This window comes from Aspergillus homomorphus (assembly GCF_003184865.1).
Source record: "Aspergillus homomorphus CBS 101889 unplaced genomic scaffold BO97scaffold_26, whole genome shotgun sequence".
Lineage (NCBI taxonomy): Eukaryota > Fungi > Ascomycota > Eurotiomycetes > Eurotiales > Aspergillaceae > Aspergillus > Aspergillus homomorphus.
This window is the reverse complement of record NW_020291912.1, coordinates 144,796-169,590: the sequence shown is the minus strand read 5'-3', so window position 1 is coordinate 169,590 and position 24,795 is coordinate 144,796. Positions and strand designations below refer to the sequence as shown.

General features: G+C 50.6%; 9 protein-coding genes and 2 non-coding genes across 11 annotated transcripts; 6 read left to right on the top strand and 5 right to left on the bottom strand.

The window, feature by feature from the left end:
- The first annotated feature begins 326 nt into the window (after positions 1–326).
- On the top strand, positions 327–3,681 carry BO97DRAFT_444331 (uncharacterized protein). The gene is made up of 11 exons (XM_025698448.1): positions 327–771; positions 835–956; positions 1,016–1,162; positions 1,225–1,345; positions 1,397–1,915; positions 1,968–2,058; positions 2,129–2,670; positions 2,723–2,811; positions 2,859–2,929; positions 2,985–3,077; positions 3,131–3,681. Exons 1-11 carry the CDS (start codon positions 489–491, stop codon positions 3,498–3,500), a joined length of 2,448 nt encoding a protein of 815 aa, XP_025549996.1. The 5' UTR covers positions 327–488; the 3' UTR covers positions 3,501–3,681.
- Positions 3,682–6,698: 3,017 nt separating this feature from the next.
- Positions 6,699–8,460, top strand: BO97DRAFT_444330 (glycoside hydrolase family 16 protein). The gene is made up of 2 exons (XM_025698447.1): positions 6,699–7,836; positions 7,900–8,460. Exons 1-2 carry the CDS (start codon positions 7,040–7,042, stop codon positions 8,195–8,197), a joined length of 1,095 nt encoding a protein of 364 aa, XP_025549995.1. The 5' UTR covers positions 6,699–7,039; the 3' UTR covers positions 8,198–8,460.
- On the top strand, positions 8,031–8,780 carry BO97DRAFT_114494 (uncharacterized protein). The gene has a single exon (XM_025689928.1). The coding sequence runs from the start codon at positions 8,221–8,223 to the stop codon at positions 8,632–8,634; it is 414 nt and encodes a 137-aa protein (XP_025549994.1). The 5' UTR covers positions 8,031–8,220; the 3' UTR covers positions 8,635–8,780.
- Positions 8,781–9,242: 462 nt separating this feature from the next.
- BO97DRAFT_t182 lies at positions 9,243–9,314 on the bottom strand. Its single transcript has one exon. It is a non-coding gene; the product is annotated as a tRNA-Arg (tRNA).
- A 1,234-nt stretch (positions 9,315–10,548) lies between these two features.
- BO97DRAFT_t181 lies at positions 10,549–10,620 on the bottom strand. The gene has a single exon. It is a non-coding gene; the product is annotated as a tRNA-Glu (tRNA).
- A 1,250-nt stretch (positions 10,621–11,870) lies between these two features.
- Positions 11,871–12,383, top strand: BO97DRAFT_454965 (uncharacterized protein; the record flags this gene model as incomplete). Its single annotated transcript, XM_025699126.1, has 2 exons — positions 11,871–11,877; positions 11,929–12,383. 2 exons carry the CDS (start codon positions 11,871–11,873, stop codon positions 12,303–12,305), a joined length of 384 nt encoding a protein of 127 aa, XP_025549993.1. The 3' UTR covers positions 12,306–12,383.
- A 3,350-nt stretch (positions 12,384–15,733) lies between these two features.
- BO97DRAFT_454960 (uncharacterized protein) lies at positions 15,734–16,320 on the bottom strand (the record flags this gene model as incomplete). Its single annotated transcript, XM_025699125.1, has 1 exon — positions 15,734–16,320. The coding sequence occupies one exon, from the start codon at positions 16,318–16,320 to the stop codon at positions 15,943–15,945; it is 378 nt and encodes a 125-aa protein (XP_025549992.1). The 3' UTR covers positions 15,734–15,942.
- Positions 16,321–17,084: 764 nt separating this feature from the next.
- BO97DRAFT_348559 (TauD/TfdA dioxygenase family protein) lies at positions 17,085–18,528 on the bottom strand (the record flags this gene model as incomplete). Its single annotated transcript, XM_025691891.1, has 6 exons — positions 17,085–17,198; positions 17,251–17,384; positions 17,439–17,475; positions 17,534–17,988; positions 18,061–18,266; positions 18,323–18,528. 6 exons carry the CDS (start codon positions 18,526–18,528, stop codon positions 17,085–17,087), a joined length of 1,152 nt encoding a protein of 383 aa, XP_025549991.1.
- Positions 18,529–19,535: 1,007 nt separating this feature from the next.
- On the top strand, positions 19,536–22,133 carry BO97DRAFT_393316 (putative transporter). Its single transcript, XM_025693918.1, has 6 exons — positions 19,536–20,282; positions 20,340–20,668; positions 20,721–21,561; positions 21,618–21,736; positions 21,790–21,879; positions 21,935–22,133. The coding sequence occupies exons 1-6, from the start codon at positions 20,016–20,018 to the stop codon at positions 21,957–21,959; spliced, it is 1,671 nt and encodes a 556-aa protein (XP_025549990.1). The 5' UTR covers positions 19,536–20,015; the 3' UTR covers positions 21,960–22,133.
- Positions 22,134–22,311: 178 nt separating this feature from the next.
- On the top strand, positions 22,312–23,285 carry BO97DRAFT_444327 (uncharacterized protein; the record flags this gene model as incomplete). Its single annotated transcript, XM_025698446.1, has 2 exons — positions 22,312–22,420; positions 22,507–23,285. Exons 1-2 carry the CDS (start codon positions 22,369–22,371, stop codon positions 23,283–23,285), a joined length of 831 nt encoding a protein of 276 aa, XP_025549989.1. The 5' UTR covers positions 22,312–22,368.
- Positions 23,286–23,373: 88 nt separating this feature from the next.
- Positions 23,374–24,546, bottom strand: BO97DRAFT_393309 (mitochondrial 54S ribosomal protein mL54). The gene is made up of 2 exons (XM_025693917.1): positions 23,916–24,546; positions 23,374–23,831 (listed from the first exon to the last, which is right to left on the bottom strand). The coding sequence occupies exons 1-2, from the start codon at positions 24,394–24,396 to the stop codon at positions 23,578–23,580; spliced, it is 735 nt and encodes a 244-aa protein (XP_025549988.1). The 5' UTR covers positions 24,397–24,546; the 3' UTR covers positions 23,374–23,577.
- Positions 24,547–24,795: the final 249 nt, after the last annotated feature.

Below are 24,795 nucleotides of genomic sequence, written 5' to 3'. Positions count from 1 at the left end.
GTCATCGCTCTAGCCTTTGGACGCCAGCAAGTATAAAACTTGGGAAAAATAGATGTACATTCACTTGCCGTCATGATGATTATCTTTCTTAGTTTTAAACTGCTGACCCGGATCCCGAGGGGGGCAGATCGGTGATACACAGCCATGCTTCTATATGCTATTTCAAGTGACACGAGCAAGTCTCAATCCCTGCCGGGATAGTCAGGCAATTTTCCTACAGGATAATGCGGGGAAGAGCAACAATAATTCTGGCACCTTCAACTTCATCCTTTTCCGCTCTTTCCGGTCCAGAGCAATGCCAACATCATTAGTGGCCAATAGCTGCAGCACGCCAGGGATGAAATGCAGGTGTCTCCGCGTTGATCTTTGGCATTCCCCTCCCCAGCGGGGGATAAAGGCAGCTCTACCCCACAGACCCCCCCCTCTTTTCAAGTCCATGATTCCTGCTGTAAGACAATTGAAGGCTCCTCGATATTATCCAGCTCAACATGCGATTATTATGCACACCCCCCAGGATCCACCTGATAGCTCTGCTATGTAGTCTGGTTCCAGCCATTGCTGCCACACAAGAAGACTACTCTCAGTATGTGAACGCCTTAATGGGCTCAGAAGGCCCCATGCCAGGCAAAGGCTACGGAGGAGGCGATATCTTTGTTGGGGGCGCTCGGCCATTTGGCGTGGCCAAGGTAGGTATCGACACAACAGCGGCGAATTGGAGCCTAGCGGTTCTCAACGGGGGCTGGACGCCAGATGGGAATGTCACGGCTATCAGTGAGTTGATTTGTCAAGCTGGATGAAAAAGTATCGGCCATTGATCAAGTCTATTCTACCTAGCGATGATGCATGAGAGCGGTACTGGAGGCGCACCGAAGTATGGAATCATACCCCAGATGCCGCTCACATCCATTGCGCCGCCAGTGAATCTTCTCGACAACTTGACGTACTCTCAGCCCAGAGTAAGCATGGCTATAATCACATAAGGAAGCATTGACACATTAGATCTTGAACGACACAGGTCGGTAATGACACAGCCAGCGTGGGCTACTTTGCGACAAACCTGCAGAACGGCGTTCGGGTCGAGCTCTCGGCTTCTCGCCACGCAGGGATCATGCAGTACAGCTTTCCCGAGGGTGAAAAGCATATACTGGTAGACATTTCGCATGTATGACACTTACGACGCATGTACCTTTCCAGGGAACTCAGACTTACTGTATCATATCCAAGTATCTTCCCGGGTCGCCCCATGACCCCAACGGCCAATTTTACGTTGCCGGCGAAATCCAGCTGGAGGACGACGGACAGGCATACACTGGCTACGGAACGTACATCGGTGGCTGGAACAATGGTGAGTAACATCCTGCAACATAGGTCCTTAGAGAACCTAAGTGGAGATCAGGCGCCCCGTTCACCGTGTACTTTTACGGCGAGTTCTCGACTGCCCCAGAAACAGCTCGTACCTTCTCAGGCAAGAATACCGAGCCCATGCCACGATACCAGAGCTTAGCCAATGGAGGCATCAGCCAGCCAGTATATGGCAACGTGACCCATAAGAAAGTTACATCGGGACCAATGAACGACCGCGTCGGGGCACTATTCAGTTGGAATTCTACCTCAGACGCTCAAATCACCTCAAGAGTCGGTATATCTTTTATCTCCGTAGAGAGAGCTCGCGCCTATATCGAGGCGGAGATCCCGTCGTGGGTTTTGAACGATACGGTGCAGTCTGCCGTGGAGGAGTGGAACCGGGATGTTTTCAGCAAGACCCGGGTTGCGCTGGACGAAACAGCAAATATGACGCATGTGCGGCTGCTCTACAGTTCTCTTTACTTTATGCACCTGATGCCCTCTGATCGGACGGGTGAGAACCCGCTATGGCAGTCGGACGAACCATATTGGGACGATTTCTATACAATGTGTCAGTTGAAGGTCCCCCTTCTTCGGGAATATCTTTTGATGAATGAGATCAGGGGACATTTTCCGCTGCACCGTCAGCTTTTACCAAATATATCAGCCTGAGTACTACGAGTCCATGATTCGAGGCCTGATCGACATATGGAGGTATGCTTCTAGAAAACGAGTAACGCTGACTGGCTGAAGAAGAGAATTATTAATGGCTCTGATTCGACAGACATCAAGGCTTCTTGCCAGACGGGCGCTCAGGGAACTGGAATGGGCTGGTGCAGGGCGGTTCTGATGCCGACAATGTCCTAGCGGATGCATACGTCAAGGGTCTCCGCGGCGCGATCAACTGGACCGACGGCTACGCTGCCATGAAGACCGATGCGGAGGTGATTCCATACAACACATGGGACCCGACGGACCCGTCGGCGAGCACAAAAGAAGGGCGCGGCGCTCTGGGCGATTGGCTTGAGCTCGGATACGTCTCGCAAGATCGCAATACGAGATGTATCTCAAGGACCGTCGAGTATAGCCTGAATGATTTCGCGCTCAGTCAGGTCGCCTCGGGAGAGATGCCCAGCGACCAGGAGAAGTACCTAAATCGATCGGCTGGGTGGCAGAACATATGGAATCCCGATGTCCGCAGCTTGAACTTCACAGGATTCATGGCACCCAGGTTCTCAAATGGCTCGTTCAACAGTAGTGCATATGACCCGCGCTACTGTGACAAGTGCGAGTGGTTAGACTATACATACGAAGCTGTGCCTTGGGGTGAGTGTCTCCAAAGTCATACAGAAGATTTACTTACGTGTACCACGTCTAGAATACTCCTTCGTTATCCCTCATGATATGCAGACATTAATTGATCTAATGGGCGGCGCGGACACGTTCGAGTCTCGGCTCGATCTGATGGTAAGTCTCTCAGGTCGCCAGACGGCTCTGTCTAACTTGGCTGGCAGTTCGCGCCAAATATGTCCGTTCAAGACCTTGGGCCCAATGGAGCTGGTATCACCACGATCCTCAACATAGGGTACGCATTCCGCCCTGCATTAGAAGCGGGAACAAAACTAATGACGGTGATCAAGGAACGAACCCGACTTCGCCACGCCGTACCTCTATAATTACATCAACAAGCAAGCAAAAAGTGTCCAGCAGTCGAGGGGGCTCGGATACCAATAGCAAGTACTCTCTGCCTTTGAATTCCCATACAGCACACTAATCGCGCGCACAGTTTCAACGACGCTCCATATGGGGTACCCGGCAACAGCGATGCGGGAGCAATGAATTCATGGCTGCTATGGCAGATGCTTGGGATCTACCCTGTAGTCACGCAGCCAGTGTACCTGATAGCGTCGCCCTGGTTCCCGGATCTCAACATGACCATCAATGGGAATCAGACACTGAGAATTATCGCGAACGGTCTGGACGAGGGCTACTTTGTGCAAAGCGTGAAGCTCAACGGGAAGCCCTGGACGAAGAACTGGTTCGAGCACGAGGATATCATGGCACGTGGCGGAACGATCGAATTCGAGCTGGGGCCCGACATGGCGGCGTGGGACACCGGCAGCGGGCCCCCGTCCCCGGGCCATCGGAGCCTGTAAGGGAAACTTTGTTTGTCAGGTTGGCTACTCGGCCACAATTACATCTCAAAGCTCGTGTTGATGCTATTCTCGAAGAGCCGAATTGGGCCAAAAAAAAATGCTTTGTATGAAAAGAACATCAACCACAAGCACTGACTAGCTGTCGATGGCGCACCTAGTTGGTGTTTTGGTCACCTAGTTGGGGCGTGTTGGAGAGCGTCCCCAAATGAAAGTACAGCCACTAGCTCCGTATGCTTTTGATGAACCGTCCTCAAAAATAGCTGAGCCAGTTGGACTGTTCTAGATCTATCAAGTCAATAATTGAATGTCCTACGACATATTAGGTGGGTAGCACATCGTAGCATCTCAACGACACGACGCTGGCCTGACGTGCACCGTATCTCATGCGGAGAACCACCCCAAAGGCCAAAAAAAAAATCGAGATGCAAGCCGGGGGTTTCCCCCTCCTCGACTGCGCGATTTACTCATAACTACCGAGTATGTTCTCAAAAACAGGGCTCAAAGCTGTAACCCATCCAATGAACCAAGCGAGATAATCCGTGCCATTCCCCACCGCACGTGAAGTAAGCTCACCGTCCGCGCAAGACACTTTTGGTCGTGGCATGCATACACATCTTCCGATTGGTAGGCGGTCGGACGGATAAGCATTCCCGGCATCAAGATCTGGAGCCAAGCGAGGTTTTTGTGTGAGGGCGGGAGGAGAGGAGTTTGTGTAGAGCCGAGAAGGATTCATGGTCGGAAAGACGTACGGTTGACGTCAATGAGGGGGAAATCCCAGCCGCCGCGGGATGACAGTATTGGTAAGAAGAAGTGGAAGCATGCTCACAAGAACAAGAAGAGAGAGTATGATGATGATGATATATGGTCAACTTCCCCTCCCCCCCTCCCTCACCCCCTCCTTCTCGTGAGTCGAGTTCTGTTTCCTCCCGGGAGAGTTGTTGTGCTGAAGACAACACAGACAAATAAGCATTGCTGGTGCACCATTGCCCATTGAACACCCTCACACACACCATGGTAAGTTGGCTCTTGTGTTCCGTGGATCGTGGGAGCGCGGCGGCCCGAGGCCTTCCGAGAAGTGAAAGAAAGAGAAAGCTCAGACTGAAAACTGACACCTGATTTTTTTCGTTTATGCCTTAGGCACCTGTTCACCTCCTTCAGAGTCGGGCGGACTCCAACTGCCCCAATTCCATCTCGGGCGGTGGCATCGCGGGAATCGTCCTGGGGACTATGGCTGGCACCCTGCTGCTGCTTTGGCTGTGGAAGTTATGTGCCATGAACCATGAGATGGAGAGCGAGCCTGACTATGGCGAGACCAATCTACCTACCAACCGAGCGCGCCATCGACACCGACAACGACGGAGCCCGTCATACTACTATGTGGAGAAGCCGAGGAGCTCGGTAAGGAGGCCAGCCAAAGTCTATCTCAGTTAATTGATGAGAGGGGGCAAAGAAGGAATGGAAGGGATGGAGAGAGGGAAATGGAAGAGAGAGGGAGAAGTTTGGGGACGTTTTTTGTTCGTCTAATCTCTAATCACGTATACATGTATGTAGTTATGACCTTTATGTAATCAATACCCTTTTTCATCGGACTTGATTCATGATCATCCTCAGAATCAATTTGATCTGCAAGCAGTTGTGGTGTTTGTTCTGTTCTTTGCGAAGTGGAACTGGAACGGTTCCATCTTTTCCATTTTTAGCTTGCTTGGTTCTCATGCAATTTCTATCTACCTTTCTAGGAATTAGGCAAAGGCAAGCCAAGTGGGTAATCTGCTGGTACTGGGAATTAGGCAAGACAGCCGCCGAGCATGTTCGTGTTGACGCTCGACACCGCTCCAATTCTCCCCGCGGGTTGTTTGTCATCCCCATCTGTAGGCAGTGACATTAATAGGTTGACTCCAACCATTCACTCCCTCAAAAAACGGCTGCTTGTCGCGGGGGATGGCTAGCTTGGCATGATCATGGATTCAGGCTACACGACCTCTCCATGTTTTGAATTTATCTGCGCTTACGTTCCCTTACCTTGGCTTTGGGACCTTCAAGCAAACCGTTGGCTGACTGCGGGGGTGGGAGAAGGATTGGCGAGTTGGAGGCGTGGTGATTGTGCTGTTCGACGCAACAATCTCAAACACTGTTGGGATTTTTTGCCCTTTGCCCCCCTTTTTTCCCACAACCCCCTCGCGGTGTTACAATCCCGATAGAGAATTTGCCGCAGACCTGAGCTAACTGACTTGCCACTAACCAATCACCGAACTCCAGTCGACTGCCATGGCATTGACCCTGTGTGCTGTGCTGAGACCAAGAATGGATCCTCACCAGCCGGTGCCGGAACTAGTCAGGAAGAGTGGAAATCCATACCACCAGTGGTGTTTGTCTCTTGGACAATCTCCTCAGGGTTGCGGAGTATGAATGCCTCAGCTGTCTGAAACGCAAAGATCATCCGATGGGCAATCATGAGAAGGAGTTCGACAGCGCTGCAGGTACACTGCATGAAACGATTGAGGAGATGTCAGTGCAATTGGTTCTTCCCGCGTAGTAAGGAGCACTAGTATGATAATATGATTCCTTGTTGAGGATCGATTCCTCGATTAGTTTCTATGCAGCGGCTTTATCCTTATCATCTTAACCATCCAGTCGAACAGGTTCTCATCCGCTGTCATACAGTGAACCCCTTGTTCCCCTGAGATGAAGACTTGATTGGTGTTCGGGTCTATCTTCAACCCCAACTCATCCAATCATGACCCGTCAATGGAACAATCCGAGCCCTCGACCGGCTGCAGGCGCCCTAAGCCTTTTCTGTGCTAGTCTCAGGGCCAGGGACTACGCTAGCCAACCGAACCAGGGTAAATTTGTAGCATACCAGTCCCCATCAGGACTAGTCTCCCCCTCATGAGTCGGTGATTTCCTGTTTGGAACAGCCCCTGAATTGATTAGGGCCAGAAAGCCCAAAACTAGTGGCATCGTCTGCAGACTTGAAGAGAGACATGCGTCTTGTCTGTGTCCATCTCGGATTTAAAATTAAGAATTACTATAATTCTAATTATTATGATCGGACCAGCAAGAGAAAGAGCGAGTGAGAAAAAAAAAACTAGCCTCGTAGCCATCGTGGTTGGGGTTAGTTAGTAGTTAATTAAAGCAAAAAGCACTCGCCGTCATGTCTCTTTTCTTCCCCTCTGACCATTCTTCCTTCCCCTCCGCATCACCTTCATCCCTCCTTCCTCTCATCCCTTCTTTTGGGTGGTCTTCAATTCCCTCGTGCGACTCGATCGCACTGCCATTCTTTTGAAACTTGACCCTCCCTCTTCCCCTCCACACGCCATCGGTCTCACTCCTTTTGACCGTTAGAGACTGGACCTGGAATCCGCGTGCACTGTCGGGAACCCCTTTATCGCGCCTTATCTTGCCAGGAAGCAAGCCTACCTGTGTGACCCGCAGTTGTCCTGACTCGCCTCCGCTCTCTTGGATACTATCTTGCCAAAAGCAAGAGAAAACTATTCTACAATCCCGGGGAGTGGTGACCCTGAAGGACTTTATCGCCCGTCATGTCTTTCCTTAACATCCTGGCCCTCATCGTGGCCCAAATCTACTTAGTGGCTGCTCAGACCTCGACCACTTGCAACCCCCTCAACACCACATGTCCTGCGGATCCCGCCTTGGGTACGACATTCTCCTGGCAATTCAACTCGACGCTCGACTCCAAGATTTGGGAAACCACCAACGGCGAGATCGCTATCACCGACGATGGCGCGAATTTCACCATCGCCAAGAAGATGGACTCCCCAACCATCAAGTCGACCTTTTATATCTTCTTCGGCGTCGTCGAGTCCTGGGTCAAGATGGCCAAAGGTGGCGGTGTGATCAGCAGTATCGTGTTGGAATCTGATGACCTGGATGAGATCGACTGGGAGTGGGTAGGCTACAACACTAGCTCGGTACAGTCCAACTACTTTGGCAAGGGTAACGACACGTCCTTTGACCGCGGAGGCTTCCACTACGTTCCCAATGCCGATACCGAATTTCACAACTACACCACCCACTGGACCTCTGAGAAACTGGAGTGGTGGATTGACGGGACATTGGTGCGAACACTGAAGTACGAAGATGCCTTGGACGGCAAGAACTATCCGCAAACCCCATGTAACCTCCGCTACGGTGTCTGGCCGGGTGGTGACCCGAGCGAGCCCAAGGGTACAATCGAATGGGCGGGTGGAGAGATTGACTACGGCGCCGGTCCATACAACATGGTCGTCCAGAAGGTCCGCGTGCAGGACTTCCATACCGGTAAGGAGTACCAATACACCAACCATACCGGCTCGTGGGAGAGCATCAAGGTCGTATCGTAAGTCCTCCTCCCTCCCCATTGGGACACTGAAGAGACGGATGACTGACTCTGAATTTCAAGGGGCAATTCTACGGCCGTGGAGGAATTGCACAAGGCTCCCAAGAAGACACTGTCTCAGAAATGGGCTGAATTGCCCAACGGCGCCAAGATTGGTGTTTATGCTGCCTCTGCAGCGGTCGGCGCCATGCTCCTTGCTGGCTTCATTCTCTTCTTCGTGCGCCAGCGCAAGAGGGGCCGTCTCGAACACGCATTGGATGACGCCAAGTGGAACACCGAGCGGACGGAGATGGACAACTTCCAATCAAATTGGAAACAGAGTGAATGGAGAAGTAGATCGGGCTACAAACCGGTAGCATAGCCGGGTTTCGGTCATCTAGACCGATGGGCCCCGCGTTCGACGATGAAAATGAAGGCTTTACTTACACACTCTGGTTGCGCAAGTCTCGATCTCTGGTTCCTTGCTGCCCCGGTCGGCACGGTATCGTTGGGACAAAACGGACCAGCCTCGCTCCTGCTTTGCTGGCCAAGGCTGCGCGCGAGCCGTTCTTGCCTCTTGAGCTTCTGGTGATCGTGCATCTGTTACTGCCACGAACTTCTTCTCTCGACCTTCCTTGGTCTTTTTTTGTTTCTTTCATCCTGTACACTTTTGCGACGGTTCACACTTCTTCCTTTTTTGTTTCATTCAAACTTCGCCCTCCCCCCCCCCCCCTTCTTTCAAATCTCCAAGGGCCTCGCGGCCAACCATTATCCTCTACTTCCTGTATATACGAATCTATGTTGCGTGTGGTCCGATAAAGCCACGCCATTACTTCGACTCATTCTCCAGAGTGGGCGCGCAGGAGTCCTTTTTGTTCACGGAATCGGGCGAGGTTGCTATATCGTACCACTTTTTCACATCCTGATAGATCTCAATAGACTTCCAACTCCTGTCAACTCTTTTCTATGTTAGGGTCTAAGCTGGCTCGGGACATCGGGCCATTTCTGAATATTCCCTTCTACGTCTGACTATTCTATTGCCGCCTCCGTTCTCAGTGGCATCGACCCACATATCGATCAATGGAATCTGCGCAGGATGTTCTCACAGAGGGGCCATACTGAGCCTTTCGCCGAGGTAAGCACAGCCGTGGGGTTCCGGGCTGGACCGCAGAGGATGAAGCAGAGGTGCGACGCTGGTGTGATGGATGCAGATTGGGGGCCGGCATGATAGATCGATAAGCGGGAAATCGCCCTCATCAGAAATGAACCATGGGCCCCCATGGGCACGGTTTGATAAAGTCATCACGCGTCATCATCCACTTCTTATATCAATATGGCTGGAGTTGGGCGCAGATAAAGATACCAACAAGGGATAAAAAATGTGTCGTTCGTGGAGCAACAAGAGAAGTTCGCACAGAGGCAAAAAACGATCCCGGTGCGACTCGAACGCACAACCTCTAGTACCGGAAACTAATGCGCTACCATTGCGCCACGAGACCAATTCTTGAATTTATATTTTGGCATTTTGTCATCATGACTGCATTTCAAACAGCTAGGAAGCTGCTCATCTTCCCTTCTTTTCATACTTCTCACGCTTTCTCCTTTGATTATCTCTCACGCTTGGCCGGATACTGCACGATATGCCACTATTTCCATGGTTCTGGGGGAATGATTACGACGCAGCACCGTGACTATAAGTTTAGAGGTCATCTAGGAGACTAGCATATATGTCTAGGATGCTATGAGCCAGTTCCTTCTCGCTGGGGAAGCAGACACATATTACGGAGCACCACTGGGTCACGAGATGTTTTAATATTAGTATAGGGAACTCTCTCTGGGTTACATTATAGAACATTGAGATCCTATGCTCCCGCAATATCATACCAAGCAAGTCCCCAAAAAGGCCAACACACCAAATCAACGACCCCACCGGCCTGTAGAGTCCGTGGCCATCATAGAGCAGGTCTGACTAGTCCGTTACAGACATGTTCTGCTTCGTGCATGTGGCACCAGTCTGTCTCGCGGACCACTGTCCGTTCGCTACCATTGATCCAAACCCGACGATAGACCTGTTGCCATCGACTCGAGGCCATTCACCGAGCTCCAAGTGGTAGGAAAATTCCAGCTTGGTTCATTCTGATCATTCAAAAACCCTCGTGTATTCCGAGGTAGGTGGGTTTGCTAGAGATGGAACTTGACTTTGAGTAGCTGCTGCCTTCAGGCCTTATGCCCCTCTTTCGGTCCAACAGTAATCGTCACGGGAAGTTGTGACGGATCTGGTGCCTACCATGTGGTACAGCAGCTAAGCCCTCAGCATCACGTCTGGCTCATTCTGGTCACGAGAGTTTCCCAACGGGGTAATTTGATATGAGGATAAGGGTGAGGGAGACCGCTGCCTATTGCATCCATAAGGAACAAAATAATAATTCCTTGACTTTGCCACCAAGCCCATCTGACAGCGAGCCATTCAACCTCCCTCAAAGAGACATTCATATTCAAAATAACGAACATGGCTGGCTTGCGAACTCGGCATGAACAATATGTCTCGTCTTCAACACATACAACCCATTCGCCGGGTAAACGGCAGCAGCAGCGCGGTCCCAATCAGGCCCGACGGAGTGGTACGCTCGCGCACGGACCATATCTTCCGAAGCCCCGCCGCAAAATTTCCATCCCCACCCACTATTCGCCTCGCAGGATGATCACGACAAAAAAGTACAAGCAAAAAATGAATTCCGATGCGGGGAATCGAACCCCGAGCTGCTGTGTGAGAGACAGCGATGTTGACCATTACACCACATCGGACTTTGTTGAAGTATAACATGAGCTTTGGCTTCATGATGCTACAATGAGGTCATTGAGCCTAGTGCCTAGCTTCAAATGGTGTTCGATGTGGTGTAATGGCTCATGGATGATAGTTGATATTGAATTTGGAAAATTGATCGATGATTCGGATCGCTTTCATACACAATTTAGCGTATTTATCTAGAGCTCAAGATTAGATAAATTGTGAGCAAGTTTGATAAGTAAGTGCGCTGTATGCCGCGTTTCCGAGTATTTAGGTTTATATAAATCTCCGGGTAAAGATGGGGTTGATAGCCTATTCTCGAATACTACTGACCTCAACAAAGATTTATTTCCCAAGATATATATATAGCCCGAGTATCCTCGAAGATGGGATCTGTTAGTTAAGTAACTCCAATACCGTTCGCTGTCACTGCGTGGGTTGAATTGAGGGGAAGAAGCGAGGTAGGGCTCCGAGCGGTATCAAACTGTGGGAATCATAAGGGCAAACCGTTAGGGAGAGCAGAATTGACAGGATGTGAGAAGATGACGTGATCAACCAAGATGTTAAAGGAAGAAGAGTCAAGATTTGTTTCAAGAGATGGTAGGCTAGGTTGGGCAAGTATACCAGTGGTCGAGGGAGTCGGGGATGAACTGGAACCTCCACTCCAGACCTACAATAAGGTAGAGTATATGGAGAGATTATCCCCGAGCACAACTGTTGGAACCATACAGTCTAAGCCTAGCTTAGTCGGTCATCGCCCTGAGAGATAGTGGTGATGGTGATCTTTTCAAGGGCAGCCAGAGGTCGCCCGCAGACAACAAGCATTGAACCTGCACTCCGACTGACGAGGGATTGTTTCACCTGGATCTGGAGAGCGAAAGCCAATTCGATTATACCCACTGTAGCATTTAAGCGTCCCAGGTGCAGTCCTCGAGTGCGTCCTGATATGCTACACGGGGATCTCCTCCGCGCTGTATGACAAAGACGCTGACGGGCGTCGAAGTACTCTTCCCAATAACGAAAAGGCCAGCCCAGTACTGTGTCACCATGTAGGCACAGTTCACCTCGGAAGGTAAAAGAGAAAAAAGAAAAACAAAAAGAAAAAGAAAATCCAATTCGTCTCACCTCCGAGGCGGGGCTCCCCTGTCATCCGCAATCCTCCTAGAGAGTTTTCCTCGAGAGCCACGATCGTAGGAAAACCCTGTCTAAGACTCAAAATTAGCTTGAGAAGGCTTGCAAGGCAGAGCTACGGTTGATTGCCGCCAAAATGGGGAGTATTCTATGTCATAGAAAATACTAGCTTGAGTCACTAACAAGCCAAACAGAAGGAAAACGAAAACGCAGATCGCTACGAAGCTATGGTACTGTACATGCGGCACAACAGCCAGACGGAGCTAAGGTCCTCGATGGGATTCTGCAAAATGCCACGGACGACATTGACTCCGAGACTGTTGGCAAACTGGCCGAAGCAGCTGCCGCTAATTTCACGAGTGGTGCCCAGATTATGGCCGTTCTGATACGGAGGTTGGGGAAGAAGCTCATTATCTCTGACTCAGTGGTCGAAATAACAGCACGAAGTCGGGGGAGTGGAGAAGATATCATGTCTTTTCTCCTCAAATTCCCGTCTGCACCCATTCCGGATGGCGCAGAGAGCACCTCCTGGCATCAAAGACTACCGATCAGCCCGCTGTACTCAAGATAGCGGCAGGCAGTAAGGGTACTGCATTGTTGCGCATGCTGCTACGCGAACGAAGAAATGGAATTCATAATGACCATGCTGTCCTTGAGACAGCGATCTCTAACCGATTGGCCGGCCTTGAGATACTGTCCCTGTTACTTCGCGAGCGAGGAAGTGAGATCAAGATTACTGAAGATTGGTCATGGCGGCAGTTCATAGTGGTAGAGATGAGATTCTGGAACTCTTGATCCGAGAAAGAAGAGATGAGATCAAGCCTAGCAAGCGCTTGGTCAGGGCGGTAATTTCTAACCCATACTCAAAGACAAATGTTTGTCTTACTGATTCGAGAACGAGGAGATGAGATCAGTAGCATCGAGGACTTACTCATGGTCGTTGTTTTATATGCGCAAAATAGCCGTCAAGTGTTGGATCTTCTCCTCAAAGACAGGTGGACCTGAATTTAAGCTCAGCGAGGCATCAAGGAGCGTCCTCTTTCGGATACACGGACACAAGTGGCGGATCACAGAGAATGTGGTAAAGGCCGCAGCGACAAAAGATAAAAGGGAGCTACTGTACGCCCTGCTGGAAGATAAGGAAGTCATGACAAGTGACGAGTACGCCTGAGTCCGACAACTCCAGGCTGTTGGGTACAGCTTGGACGAATTGACTGATCTTCTTATTGAGAGTGTGAGCGACTCACCCTGGATTTACTTTGAGCCCAGCCCCAAACCCACATTCGATATTCGACCTGATCGTCATATTCCTCGGTGTTGTCATGGTGCCTGTTTACCATAACAATTGGGCTCCTACCCGAGTCGTCAGACATCGTTCCCAACCGGGAGCTTGACTCAGATAATGCTATCGATACTATGCAAGAGCTGTGTGGTATCGCAGGAATTATTCCAACCACTCGGATAGAAGGCAACTGGAACGGACATGCTGAATTCGACAAGGATGGTCGAAACGTCTCGATATCTTATAAACTCCCCACGGATTGCTCAACTGAAGACAGCCACTTCGAACAAACGTTTGCCCACCTAGAACTTCGGTCTCATCGGGATTCACCCGACGAAAGAGACACCTCATCTGGTCGAAGCAATACCATTCAAATAGGCCACTATGCGAGATATGAAGCGTGCAGTGATAATAGCGACGCTGAGGCAGCGGCAGGCCTCATGATGTTGAAAATGGCAACTGATGAAGACAGTGCCTAAGCAGAGCAGTCTCAAGACCGCCTCCAGCGAGAAACTATTGCATCACCTATCAGTGCTTATGGAGGCGATCGCACACACACGCAACACCTCTAACTGACTATGTAGCCAGAATACTAAAAGCATTTCGAGGCTTGGGTTCCGCCGTCGGATTCGCACAGGCGCATAACATGCGCTGCGACTGCTTCACAGTCATCAAGTCGGATCTTCGAATCATGAGGCTCAGGCCGCATTCCAAGGAGAGTTGATCCAGGTGAATTTGAAGCTGGTCATTGCCCTAGCTGATGCTTTAGCGTCGGTAGAGCGCGGTTCATGGGAAGAGAATTGCACCGGATTGAGTGAGCTTTTCGAGCCGAGCCCTCCAAGGCGATATTGGATTATGTCTCGCCTAGCGGGACCGAGACTGCAATCAACGGACACATAATATGGTTTCTTCATATTTGCCCCCTAGCAGTCCAGTCCCTTTGCCTGGGTTTCATATCCTATGTTCAAGCTCATGTTGGCCCTATACGTCCTTTTTTTCCTGGACGCGCCATTGAGGCAAGTGAGGCTAAGAGGTCTAGGTAAGGAAGACTGTTTCCCTTATTTTATAGCTGATCTCTTTGATCTCACCTGTTTCGGCGATATGAGGCGTGGCCCAGTACTGATGCTTCATGCGTCCAGACACCCACAGTGGTCAAACTATGGGAATGCAGTTGAATAATTTGACATCCTCGGTCACGTCCAGGCCATACTAGATACATGGGGCCCAGGCAATGTGATCTATTGCCGGACGCCGTCCATGTCAGTGAACAGTGGTTCTCATAGACCACCTGTTCCATTTGCTGTCAGAGATGTGGACGCATTATCTACAGGCTCAGAGGTCAGACGTTTCATTGGTTTTCAAATTGTTGACGGCGCCGTCGATCTGGACGCCATAGATCTCGAGCGACCACTTTTGATTGGTGCTCTGGCCAAGGAGAATACTAAATGCAGCTTAAGCGAAACGAAGTACCTTGAGCTTTCAGTCAATGCTATGGAGTACCTAGGAACGAGTCAATCTACCTGGTTAATGTCACAGCGACAATTCGCTTTTCAGGGAGGTCAATACGTGGTTGGCCAGTGGTCTGAACCTGGAACAAGCAGAGGCGTATACCGGTCAAAGATGTAGCCTTCACAAGTTCGGATCAACAGCTTGTCTTCCAGTTCATCGACGAGTACTGGGGGTTCAAGTAAGCTATTGCACAGGCATGGCTAGGAGGGTGCCCTTACGAGCCGCTTGGGACAGGCCTCGTGTGGTAATTCTCTATTGGCTTGGGTATCGACACAAACTGTGGTGTTGTGCAGAGACTCAGGGACGGGGTCTCCAAGCCGTATGAGTTTCAAAATTAGTTCAAGACGTTGGGAGAAGCTTCAGGGGCAAAGTTATCAGGCTTGATCCGGAGAATAATTGAGACCCTGAGGCCCACAGGCTTGGATCCAACGGGAAAATATGTCTGTATAGCGTGGCCGTTCGACGGCTATCTGACTCGTTGCTTGAAAATTTCCCTCGACGGACAAAAGTTCTTGGGCTAATATACTGGCTGACTCGCATGATTCCGCGACCTTTGCGTATATCACGATGAAATGCCTGGAGACAGAGAACGTTAAATGCAACGCAACTGGGGAAACGCGCCACCATGGCCTATACTTGCTTGAACCAGCCGTCACTGGTACGACACACGGGAAAGCCTCAAACGCATGGGTCTTGCTTCACGATGATATCTGCTACTTTTCGAAGTTAGACAACACGTTCTGTGTCAAGGTAAGAAAACGATTTACAGGTGAATCGACAAGTCTTGTTGAGTTGCTAGCCCTTCAGTCTTTACTGTACAACTCCCGGCAGAGACTGCATGTAACTGAAAAGAAAAAAAAACGGGCTCAATTGCGTGAGCATGCTATGACGTCGCGTCAGGCGGGAATTGTCTTCGTGACTTCCGTTGATCCTTGATGAGTCGATGGATGTGGATGGGCTCTGTAGAGTTGATGGAGACTGAGGGAGGAGAAACGGGGATATTGACGAAGTTCCAAGTTCAAGGTTCAAGTTCCGAGTAGCACCTACTGAGTTCAGATGCTCCCAGAGTCGCCTGAGGCATCATCGTACCTTCCTATGAGCAGATTGCAGTGCACTGTACGTATACTGAACTTAAGAAAAACAGGGTATCTTCATTTCAATACAGCAAATGTTATAATTCAATCACGTTCAACAAGCAAGGGTATATGGCTATAGTGGCTTAAAGACCAATCGACAAACCAGGTTCCCCATCTTCTTTCATGTACTCTCTCTTCTACCTATAAATCCCCTAACTGAAACTTGCGCGAATTAAGCTCTTTCCACGTGGACGCACTCAAATCAAACCCGTTCAGCCATCGGAGGAGCTCTCTAGCGACTTTAGCCGCAGATGCCCCACCGAAGTTTACAAATTTGAATGTCACCCCCTGATGATCTCAAGGTGGGCTTCCGATGTGGAGGGCTGCGAGTTCCCCTGCTGCAGACTGTGAATGGTTTGCTTCATATCGTGCAGTTCGCTCCACAAAGAGGTGAGCCCCAACTGCTGGTTGGTGGGATCAATGGTGAGGCGGGTGATGTCCTGCGTGACAATGTTGATCTCCTGCATGATGGAGTTGATGTAGATGGCTATCTGCTCATGCAGGACATTAAGCTGTTGGCGGATGGAATAGAGTTCCGTGTTGAATTGTCTTTGCATGGTGTCCATTTGAACATATACGTGGTTCAGACACTGGCTGTTTAAGGCTTGACGGCGGTTTTGAGATGAATTCCGACGCGTGTTTTGGGACCGAGCAGACATTGTATTGGTGATGATGAAGAGAGTTGCTGATGAAGAGAGTTGATGATGCAGTAGATGGTGATGCGGTAAATGATGATGAGGGAGATGATGCGGGAGACGATGATGATAGTGGTGATAACGATAGTGATAATGAGAAGTGCTTGGATGGAAGTGTAGGATCTGGAAAATTGGAAAAGGGCACTTGGGAAAAGGTAGTGTTGGGATGGAACAGATACGGAAGGGGTGGAGGGTAAACCCAGGGCCACAATATCATTAGGAGCTGATTTCTCTTATGATTTTACTAGCTTTGAGGATTGCAAATCAATGGTCCTATGAGTTCATTTCCACACTACAGTAGGGTCTCTTTTCAGTAGGTAGAACGATGATGACTAGAACTAGACGAATGTGACTCATACACAGTGTTGACCGACGATGATGTAGCGGAATGGAGGTATATTTAAAGGCTCTCAGGCCTTCAGGCTGCCAGATGATGACAAAATGGGCAGTGTTGGAACGAGACGGTCACACCTATTGCGCCAATGCGTCTTCATCGAAATACGAAATGAAATACGGTGACCCTCTACTCGAGTCTGCCTTTTTAAATCACAAGCACTGGCATGGCTATATGGCGTTCATTCAATGAGTGATCCCTAACAAGGTATGCATCTGAAAGTTCAATCAAAGCCTTATTCATTCCCTCCTGACAATGGATATGCTAGCTGCCTCTTGAAAAGTCGGTGCTCTTTTCTCAGCTATACCTCTCACCGTGCAATACACAGTTTCATCTATCCCTCAAATGGAGTTTCGTAAGGCGCTTCAGCCTGTGGCGTGATTCTAGCGAGGTGTCGTCTCTGACCATCCTCCCAATCGAAGAGGGCACTATGCGCCGCCACCCGGTTCTGTAATAGTCAGCCCTGTCAATATCATACATAGTGGTTCAACGGCACTTACATCCCACACAACGACGGTGCCTGGGCGCCAGCGAACCCGTGTTTGAATGTCTGCAGACAGCGCAATATGGTCGTATAGAAACTTCAGGAGGTATTCCGATTCCTCCTTCTTGTATCCGACAATGTAGCGAGTGACTGAACTTTTATTAGACGCTAGCCCTTATGATATAGATGGCGGCCATAACTTACACTGTGGGTTGACGAACAGCGCTTTTTCCCCAGTAACCTTGGCAGCATATTAACAGAAATCTTCTTCATCTCACCCCATCTCGAAATAGACTTACTGGATGAGTTCGAACGATTGGGTGCTCAGATATGATAGGGTCCCGTCGTGCAATGCCACCCTTGTTGAGGCTGTTGTTGACCTGTTCAATGCCGGAGTGAACTGCTTTCAACCCGTGCAGCCTCTTCCGGAATTCTGGTGAGAGGCGTCGGTAAGCCTGCGCCATATCCGCAAAAAGAGTGTCCCCTCCAGTTGACGGCCCGTCCAAGAGGTATAGGAATGTGGTGCCTGGGGGCTGCTTCTCGAACGTTACATCGGAATGCCAGGTAATCGAGTTGGTGTGCGTCGCCAGAAAGTCGGCGCCACTCGTATCGTCAGCTCCACGGTGAACGAGGTGAATTTCTGGAAAGCCCTTAGGGGCTCCAGATGTCTGATGAATGTGGTGTCGGCCGAAGTAGCCACCCCATTCGAGGGCTATGTCGATTGGAAGATGCGCAAAATCTTGATCACGGAAGGCTATAAAGAAATCCAGCATCAGCAGGAGGCCAGGCGGATTACCGTGCAACTAGACTCGTGACAATAACTTACCGACAACCTTTCGTTGCGCAACGAACCGAGCTAACTGGTCCTTGCCTTCCTTTGTCAACTGGCTCAGTTGGACACCACGAACTTCGCTGCCGATTGTGGGAGTGAGCTCGTCCACTTGGACCTTGTCCTTGGGAAGGAGATCAGGAAAAAAGAGATCCGCATCCTTGCCGTGATCATAATGCTCAAATGATTGCAGTGGGGGGTATCTGCGAGGATCAGTGGGTGATTTGAGGCGTGCAAGAGATTAGAGTTAACGCCGAACCTCTCTGTCTCGTTGTCCCAGACGGGGAGGTAGTTCGGAAACGATGCGGGCGGCTGCTTCTCTGTGCCTTTGATCTCTTTGTCATGCTTATAAATCTCTGCATATCCGATTGAGTTCTCCTTGTTGAAACCAGAATCGGTTTTCAGTTCCGACACGGGCTTTGCCCGGAGAGAAAGGGTTGCGGTTTCAGTGATAGATGGTGCCATGGTATTTGATTGAAATGGAATAATCTGGGTCAATGATTGCTCCTTCTTGAACTGACTCCAGGCTGATGAGGCGACCCTGTAAACTGTCATATATACTCATCATCCCTCGCACAAAGATCCGACCTGCTGTCACGCAATCTCTGCGGGGTATGCATGTCCAAGTGAAATCCGTCAGTTGCTGGTTCGCAAGGAGGGAGGTATCATCGAACCAGCAGTAGAGAATTAGATACAAGGTTTCGAACGATAACGACATATAGGCATCCGTGCTCGTCTCGAGGAGGAATGATGGACGTTGATAAGATTATCGTACAGGTGGCGTAATGGTCTATGGACGGAGTTTCCAATTTGGTGGTGATTTTCGTACAACAGCTCTTGGTAGACTTATTTTTCTTGAAAGTACACTCCAAGTAGCCGCCACTCTGGGGCAGGCGAGACCGCGTTCCGCATGGCTGATGCTGATTGAGGCGAACGTGGTTAGTGCAGCATGGCGTGATAGCGATGGCCCCTGGCGCAACTCGACCCCTCCAAAGCTCAAACAAGCTCAATTCCACCTGTTCCACCATCAGTGCTGGAGAAATCGCTCGTCTACGCTCGATCAAAGATTTGAATTAGAAGTATTCTGTTTCGCGACGGAATTATTTGCGATGTAGTCGCAGATAAGGTGGAGCGGAGTTCATCCGATGTTGCTGAGTGCATGTCAATTCAGTGACTTTACATTGATCTTAATCGGTCCGGGAGGAACTCACAGTATACAAAGAATATTCGCCCTAATGAGAATGGATGCAGATGTTGTCATATCGCAGGCGAAACATATCACCATCGACCAGTGTGATGATGAGATTGTAAGATTGTACGATTGTGCAAGTACGGGTATAGTGTAAAAGTAAAGAGCAGCCACCGCCTAACTAAGGAATTCCGGCTAAGTAGGCAGCTTCGGCCGTTTCCCGCAGCGGCGGAGATTTGAACTACCGTCTTGAACACTCGACGCTAATTAACTCCCGGACTTCATTCGCTCCTCCTGACTTGTTCCCATAACGTCACTTATGCTTCGTTTGCGTGATCACATATGTGAGACCAGAGGAGACCGCAAAGCACTGAAATCTTGTATCGATATCCACAGTCTGACGGCCCAAACCCCGCCGCCATGGCTACGCTTAACGTTAGTCTTGATACTATAACCCTCTCTACCACGGGCAATCTTACTCCATCGCCTATCGCCCGAGATATCTGGATTTTTCTGGCTCATTACGTTCAATTCATGATTGGCTACGTCAAACTCTACACAAAACTTCAACTAGCCATTAGACCATCTGCATACTTGCTTGCCGAGAGATTGCGTGATGGAGCTTCATGCTTGCCTGCTTCAAGATGAGTATCTAAATGAGCTCTCTCGGGCCTGCAATCATCCCTTAAAGGTTCTTCGATTGCCAGAAAAAGACGAGCAACTATAACTTGCCTCCCAGCGATCAAACTTCTTTATCGGCAAGATGGGCTCGGACAACGTTCACGACATTCTCGTGGACACAGCTCCCGTGGGGGACGACACCAAGAAAACGCTAGTCGCTGCAGTGGCATCGGGCTCATCAACATCCTCCCTCGAGCTTTCTGCTGTGCGGCGGGTAAAGTGCGACGCTGCATTCGACACTTCGGAGGACCCCCGGCTTTACAAGCCCATCCCAGAGTATGAGGGCATCCACCGATGGGATCCCTACTTTGAGTGGACAGAGGCCGAAGAAAAGGCTCTCATCAAGAAGGTACTTTTTGGTCAATGGACTGTGTTCTTATCCATGCATCGAGCTAATGGCATGCAGATTGACTGGCGAATTTGCACGTTTGCATGCGTGACCTTCTTCGCGCTCCAACTCGACAGAGGCAATGTCGTCCAAGCTAATTCAGACTCTATGCTAGAGGATTTGGGGATGAACACCAATGATTACAACAACGGACAGACGATCTTCCTCCTCACATTCTTGTTTGCCGAGCTACCGTCGCAATTGCTCTCCAAGAAGGTCGGACCAGACCGCTGGATTCCTTTTCAAATGGTTTCATGGAGTTTGGTCGCTGCATGCCAGGCATTTTTGAAGAACAGGACTGGATACTTCATTTGTCGAGCCCTTCTTGGATGTTTAGAGGGTGGATTGTGAGTTGAGCTTGGATTCTGAAGACGGATGGTTCGAGCTGATTTCTACTAGCATTGCGGATACTATCCTATTCCTGTCCTTTTTCTACAAGTCCAAGGAGTTGCCAGTGAGACTCAGTTACTTCTGGGTCTCCTACCAAGCCACTTCAATTGTTAGCGCTTTCCTGGCGGTTGGCTTTCTTCATATCCACAATTCTGACGGTAAAGGTGGCTGGCGGTACCTCTTCGCGTTTGAGGGTCTCATCACTGGAGTCATCGGAATCATCGCTGTTTTCTGGATGCCTGCTTCACCGACGCAGACCAAGGGAGGCTTCCGGGGCAAAGATGGCTGGTTCAATGAGCACGAAGAGAAGATTCTCGTCAATCGCGTGCTGCGTGACGATCCCAGCAAGGGGAGCATGCACAATCGTCAGGCTGTATCGCTCAAGATGCTTTGGACCGCTCTCTGCGACTACGATATGTGGCCGATATACTTGATTGGTCTTACATGGATGATTCCTAACACACCCGCAACGAGCTATATCACCCTCGAGCTCAAATCACTCGGCTTCGGTACCTTCCAAACGAACCTTCTTACCATTCCTGCCTATGTCATCTTCATCATCAACCTTCTCTTCTGGACTTGGGTCTCCGAGCGCTTCAACCAGCGGTTGCTGCTTGGTCTTGTGTATGAAGTATGGGCCCTGGTTTTGCTCATTGCACTAGTCGCCTTGCCGGACGAGGCTAGCACATGGGGACGATGGGTTATTCTTATCTTGTTGATCGGCGCACCCTATATTCATGCCGTCATTGTGGCCATGACGTCCAGAAATGCAGGCTCGGTCCGAACACGCACGGTGGCTAGCGCTGTGTACAATATGATGGTGCAAGTGTCTAACATTATTGGCAGTCAAGTAAGCGATCCCCATCCTCTTAGCTTGTGGTGAAAGTCAACTAACATTTCGCACAGATCTATCAAGAGAAAGACAAACCGTACTACCGTACCGGCAATAAGGTGCTGATCGCCATAGCGGTGTGGAGTATGCTCACATTCGTTGGAGCCAAGCTCTACTACATGTGGCGTAACATGTATGTGGTCCCAACGATGACTATTCTAGATTGCTGCTAACATCCTCACTCAGACGCAGGGCCGCCATATGGGACGCTATGTCCAGCACCGAGAGAGAGGCATATCTGGCCGATGTCGCCGACAAAGACCTTGGAAACAAACGGTTAGGCCCCTTGACTCTTCTCTTACATTTCATCTTCAATCTAACGAAACCGCAGTCTCGACTTCCGCTTCACCCACTGAACCGAACTCCTGTATATACCTAACGAACCATCTGCACATGCCGGTTGCCAGAGCGATCATGTGGCTCAATTGACTGCTAATGACCTTAAAAATAGATGATGAATAGATTAGCATCTTATACAGACCAGCATCTTTGATGACTCATGTCATATAGAGCTTATAATTCAATACCAGGTTAGATAAACAACCAAGGCAGACGTAGAAGTGTCGAGCTATAGCTAGAGCGCGAATTGCTTTTGATCGCGAGCGGATAAGCAAATAGGGCGTAGGGCGGAGGCGGAGATGACCGGATTGTCAATTCATCGGCCAGCCACCACAAGACTTCCCCGCATCATAACATCAGTACTCGAAAGCACCTCAATCAATGCCAGTTCAGAGACATACTGTACATACCTTATAGAACGAAACAATGTCGAAACCCACACCGATCCACTTCTTCGACATCAAGTCAATCCTTTCCGGTATATTGACCAAGCCCCTCCCAATCCAGAACACCAAAAAACATAGGTACGTATTAGGTAGCAACAAAACTAACGCCAACCACCAGGACCTGCGCGAGCCTGGTCGCCCAACACGATCAAAACGCGAATGGTGCTCAACTACAAGCAACTCCCCTACACGCAGACCTTCATCTCATACCCGGACATCGCGCCGTTGCTCTCGCACATGGGCGTAGCCCCGCAAGCCGAAGGCCGCACCTACACGCTGCCAGCCATCCACCACCCGGCCTCGCTCCCTCCCGCTGACAGCCCTTCCTCCGGCACGACGCTGATGGACTCGCTCGCCATCGCCACGCACCTCGACGCCGCCTTCCCCACCCCGTCCATATTCCCGTCGGGAGACGCCAGCTACGCCCTCGCGCTGGCCGTGAGCAAGCTCATGGGCGCCGTCTGGACCCACGCCGTCCCGCTGATCGTGCCCCGAGTCGCCGACTTCCTCGACCCCCGCGGCCGCGAGTACTTCATCAAGACGCGCTCCGCGCAGTTCGGCATGCCGCTCTCCGAGGTCCGGCCCCGCGATGACCGCGAGGTCGAGCGCCTGGTCGCTGCCATGAAACGCGAGATGACTGTCATCGTGATGATGTTGCGCGGCCGTCGGGGCACGAAAGAGCGGAGTGGCCCGTTCTTTGAAGGTGCGACGCCCGGTTATGCGGACTTTTTGGTCGTAGCGGTGTTGGCGTGGTTCGAGAGGGCCGATAGGTCGATCTGGGCGGAGATGCTGGGGCTGGGTGATGGGGAGGTTAAGGCGCTGTGGGAGGCTTGTTTGCCGTGGGTGGAGGGCCAGGGGGAGGAGATGAGTGACGAAGAGTGGGTGATTCCGAGGTGAATCTGCCTTTTTGAAGGTCTCTCGGAGTATAAGGGTCTGGGTGGCTGGGAGTGAGAGTTGTGTGAAGTGTAGAAAGCATTCCATTTCGCGCCTGGTCTGGGGGAAAATAGTACATAATAAGCAAATGAAAATATGAGTTACAATGAGAAATGGCTCTCTTCAGAGCAGTTGCCTTCCACCCGGGGTTATCAACACCATCGTACATTGTGAGTCGTCTGGACAATGGCCCGTCCAACGTAAATAGACCTCCCACAGAGAAATTCGCAGATCGCCCAAAAGACACACTCTAGGTTTACAACCCGCGCAGGAAGTTGGCCTCTCTGATACCCTTCCTCCGTGCGTCTCTCGCGCTCCGGGTGATCTCGGTCCGCTTCTCGAGACTCTCGGTGGCGACGGTCAATGTATCTTGAGCCTCGCCCTGGGCGCGGTTGTAGGGGGCAGGTGTGATGTCGGTGGCATGCTCGTGGATGGGGATCACGGGGGGAAGGGTCGCGGCGCGGGCAGCCATCTTCTTGTCGTAGCGCTTGCGCTGCTTCTTGTTCAAGGCTGTGGTACAGAAAAGAAAATTAGTTAGGCAAACGAGTCAAGCTGCAAGAAGTTTGCGCAAGATGGAGGGTGGGCTCTGCTTACTGCTTGGATCAACACCGCCCTGATCAGTCTTCCCCTTCTTGTTGTCGTCTAACAAGCCCCACAGCCAGTCGGGATATTCCGAGTCGTCCAGCGCGACCACATCAGGCTTGTTCTTGAAGTAGTTGAGCCCGTTCATTTTCGTGCCAGCGACGCAGATACTGGCGGGGCGTTTTACTTCGGCCTTTCGAGGCTTGCCGGGGTGGGCATTGCTGTGGACGCCCTCCGGAGTGCTCAATGGTTGCGACACCCCAGGGGTAGCGGACGAGATGGCGGACGCGACGGTGATATCGGCCACGCCAGGTTGTCGGGGCGAAGGTGGCGGCGGCGCGGCGGACACGGTGGGCTTGCCGTCACTGTAGTTGCGGAATTGAGACCGCTGGATGGGGAGAGGAAGCTGGCGTGCACCAGACAGGGCAGGCGACGTGACCGTGTGCTGCTGGAATCGAGACAGGATGCCGGTCCGGCATCGTTGGCAAATCATATTGGGCGTGTGTCTGGCGGGTTGTGACTGTCGTCGAGACGGGAAAAAGGTATGAAGGTGACTTGCTCTGCAGTATCAGGGATATGCCGTTCTCAGCCCAAATGAAAGCCGTGCACGCTGAATTGAATGCTGTGTAATGAGATGCTACTGGCCGACACGCAGTGCACTGTCAAGAAAACTGCGGCATGAATTTGATGCCAAGCCGGAGGTGAATATATCACGTGACTATCCATGCGCGAGGATCCAACAACATTGCGAAAATCTCTCAAGCTAGAGAGTCGAACCCCAACAGGTAGGTGTCTAGGAGGCTTTTTAAGAAGGATCTTGCTTAGTGACATATTCGGAGAGTGTTGAGTGTGCATTTTCTATTCGTATATGGGCAGCATCGAATCATATCAA

What these genes read in the sequence shown, in the direction of transcription:
- BO97DRAFT_114494 (XM_025689928.1), top strand. Translation starts at nt 8,221, where the DNA reads ATGGGCCCCGCGTTCGACGATGAAAATGAAGGCTTTACTTACACACTC.
- BO97DRAFT_393309 (XM_025693917.1), bottom strand. Translation starts at nt 24,396, where the DNA reads ATGATTTGCCAACGATGCCGGACCGGCATCCTGTCTCGATTCCAGCAG. An exon ending in GGGCGGTGTTGATCCAAGCA is followed by an intron (nt 23,832 to 23,915) that starts GTAAGCAGAGCC and finishes TCTGTACCACAG; the next exon opens with CCTTGAACAAGAAGCAGCGC.
- BO97DRAFT_444330 (XM_025698447.1), top strand. Translation starts at nt 7,040, where the DNA reads ATGTCTTTCCTTAACATCCTGGCCCTCATCGTGGCCCAAATCTACTTA. An exon ending in GAGAGCATCAAGGTCGTATC is followed by an intron (nt 7,837 to 7,899) that starts GTAAGTCCTCCT and finishes CTGAATTTCAAG; the next exon opens with GGGCAATTCTACGGCCGTGG.
- BO97DRAFT_393316 (XM_025693918.1), top strand. Translation starts at nt 20,016, where the DNA reads ATGGGCTCGGACAACGTTCACGACATTCTCGTGGACACAGCTCCCGTG. An exon ending in GGATGTTTAGAGGGTGGATT is followed by an intron (nt 20,669 to 20,720) that starts GTGAGTTGAGCT and finishes GATTTCTACTAG; the next exon opens with CATTGCGGATACTATCCTAT. An exon ending in AAAGACCTTGGAAACAAACG is followed by an intron (nt 21,880 to 21,934) that starts GTTAGGCCCCTT and finishes ACGAAACCGCAG; the next exon opens with TCTCGACTTCCGCTTCACCC.
- BO97DRAFT_444331 (XM_025698448.1), top strand. Translation starts at nt 489, where the DNA reads ATGCGATTATTATGCACACCCCCCAGGATCCACCTGATAGCTCTGCTA. An exon ending in TGGGAATGTCACGGCTATCA is followed by an intron (nt 772 to 834) that starts GTGAGTTGATTT and finishes TATTCTACCTAG; the next exon opens with CGATGATGCATGAGAGCGGT. An exon ending in TACTGGTAGACATTTCGCAT is followed by an intron (nt 1,163 to 1,224) that starts GTATGACACTTA and finishes ATCATATCCAAG; the next exon opens with TATCTTCCCGGGTCGCCCCA.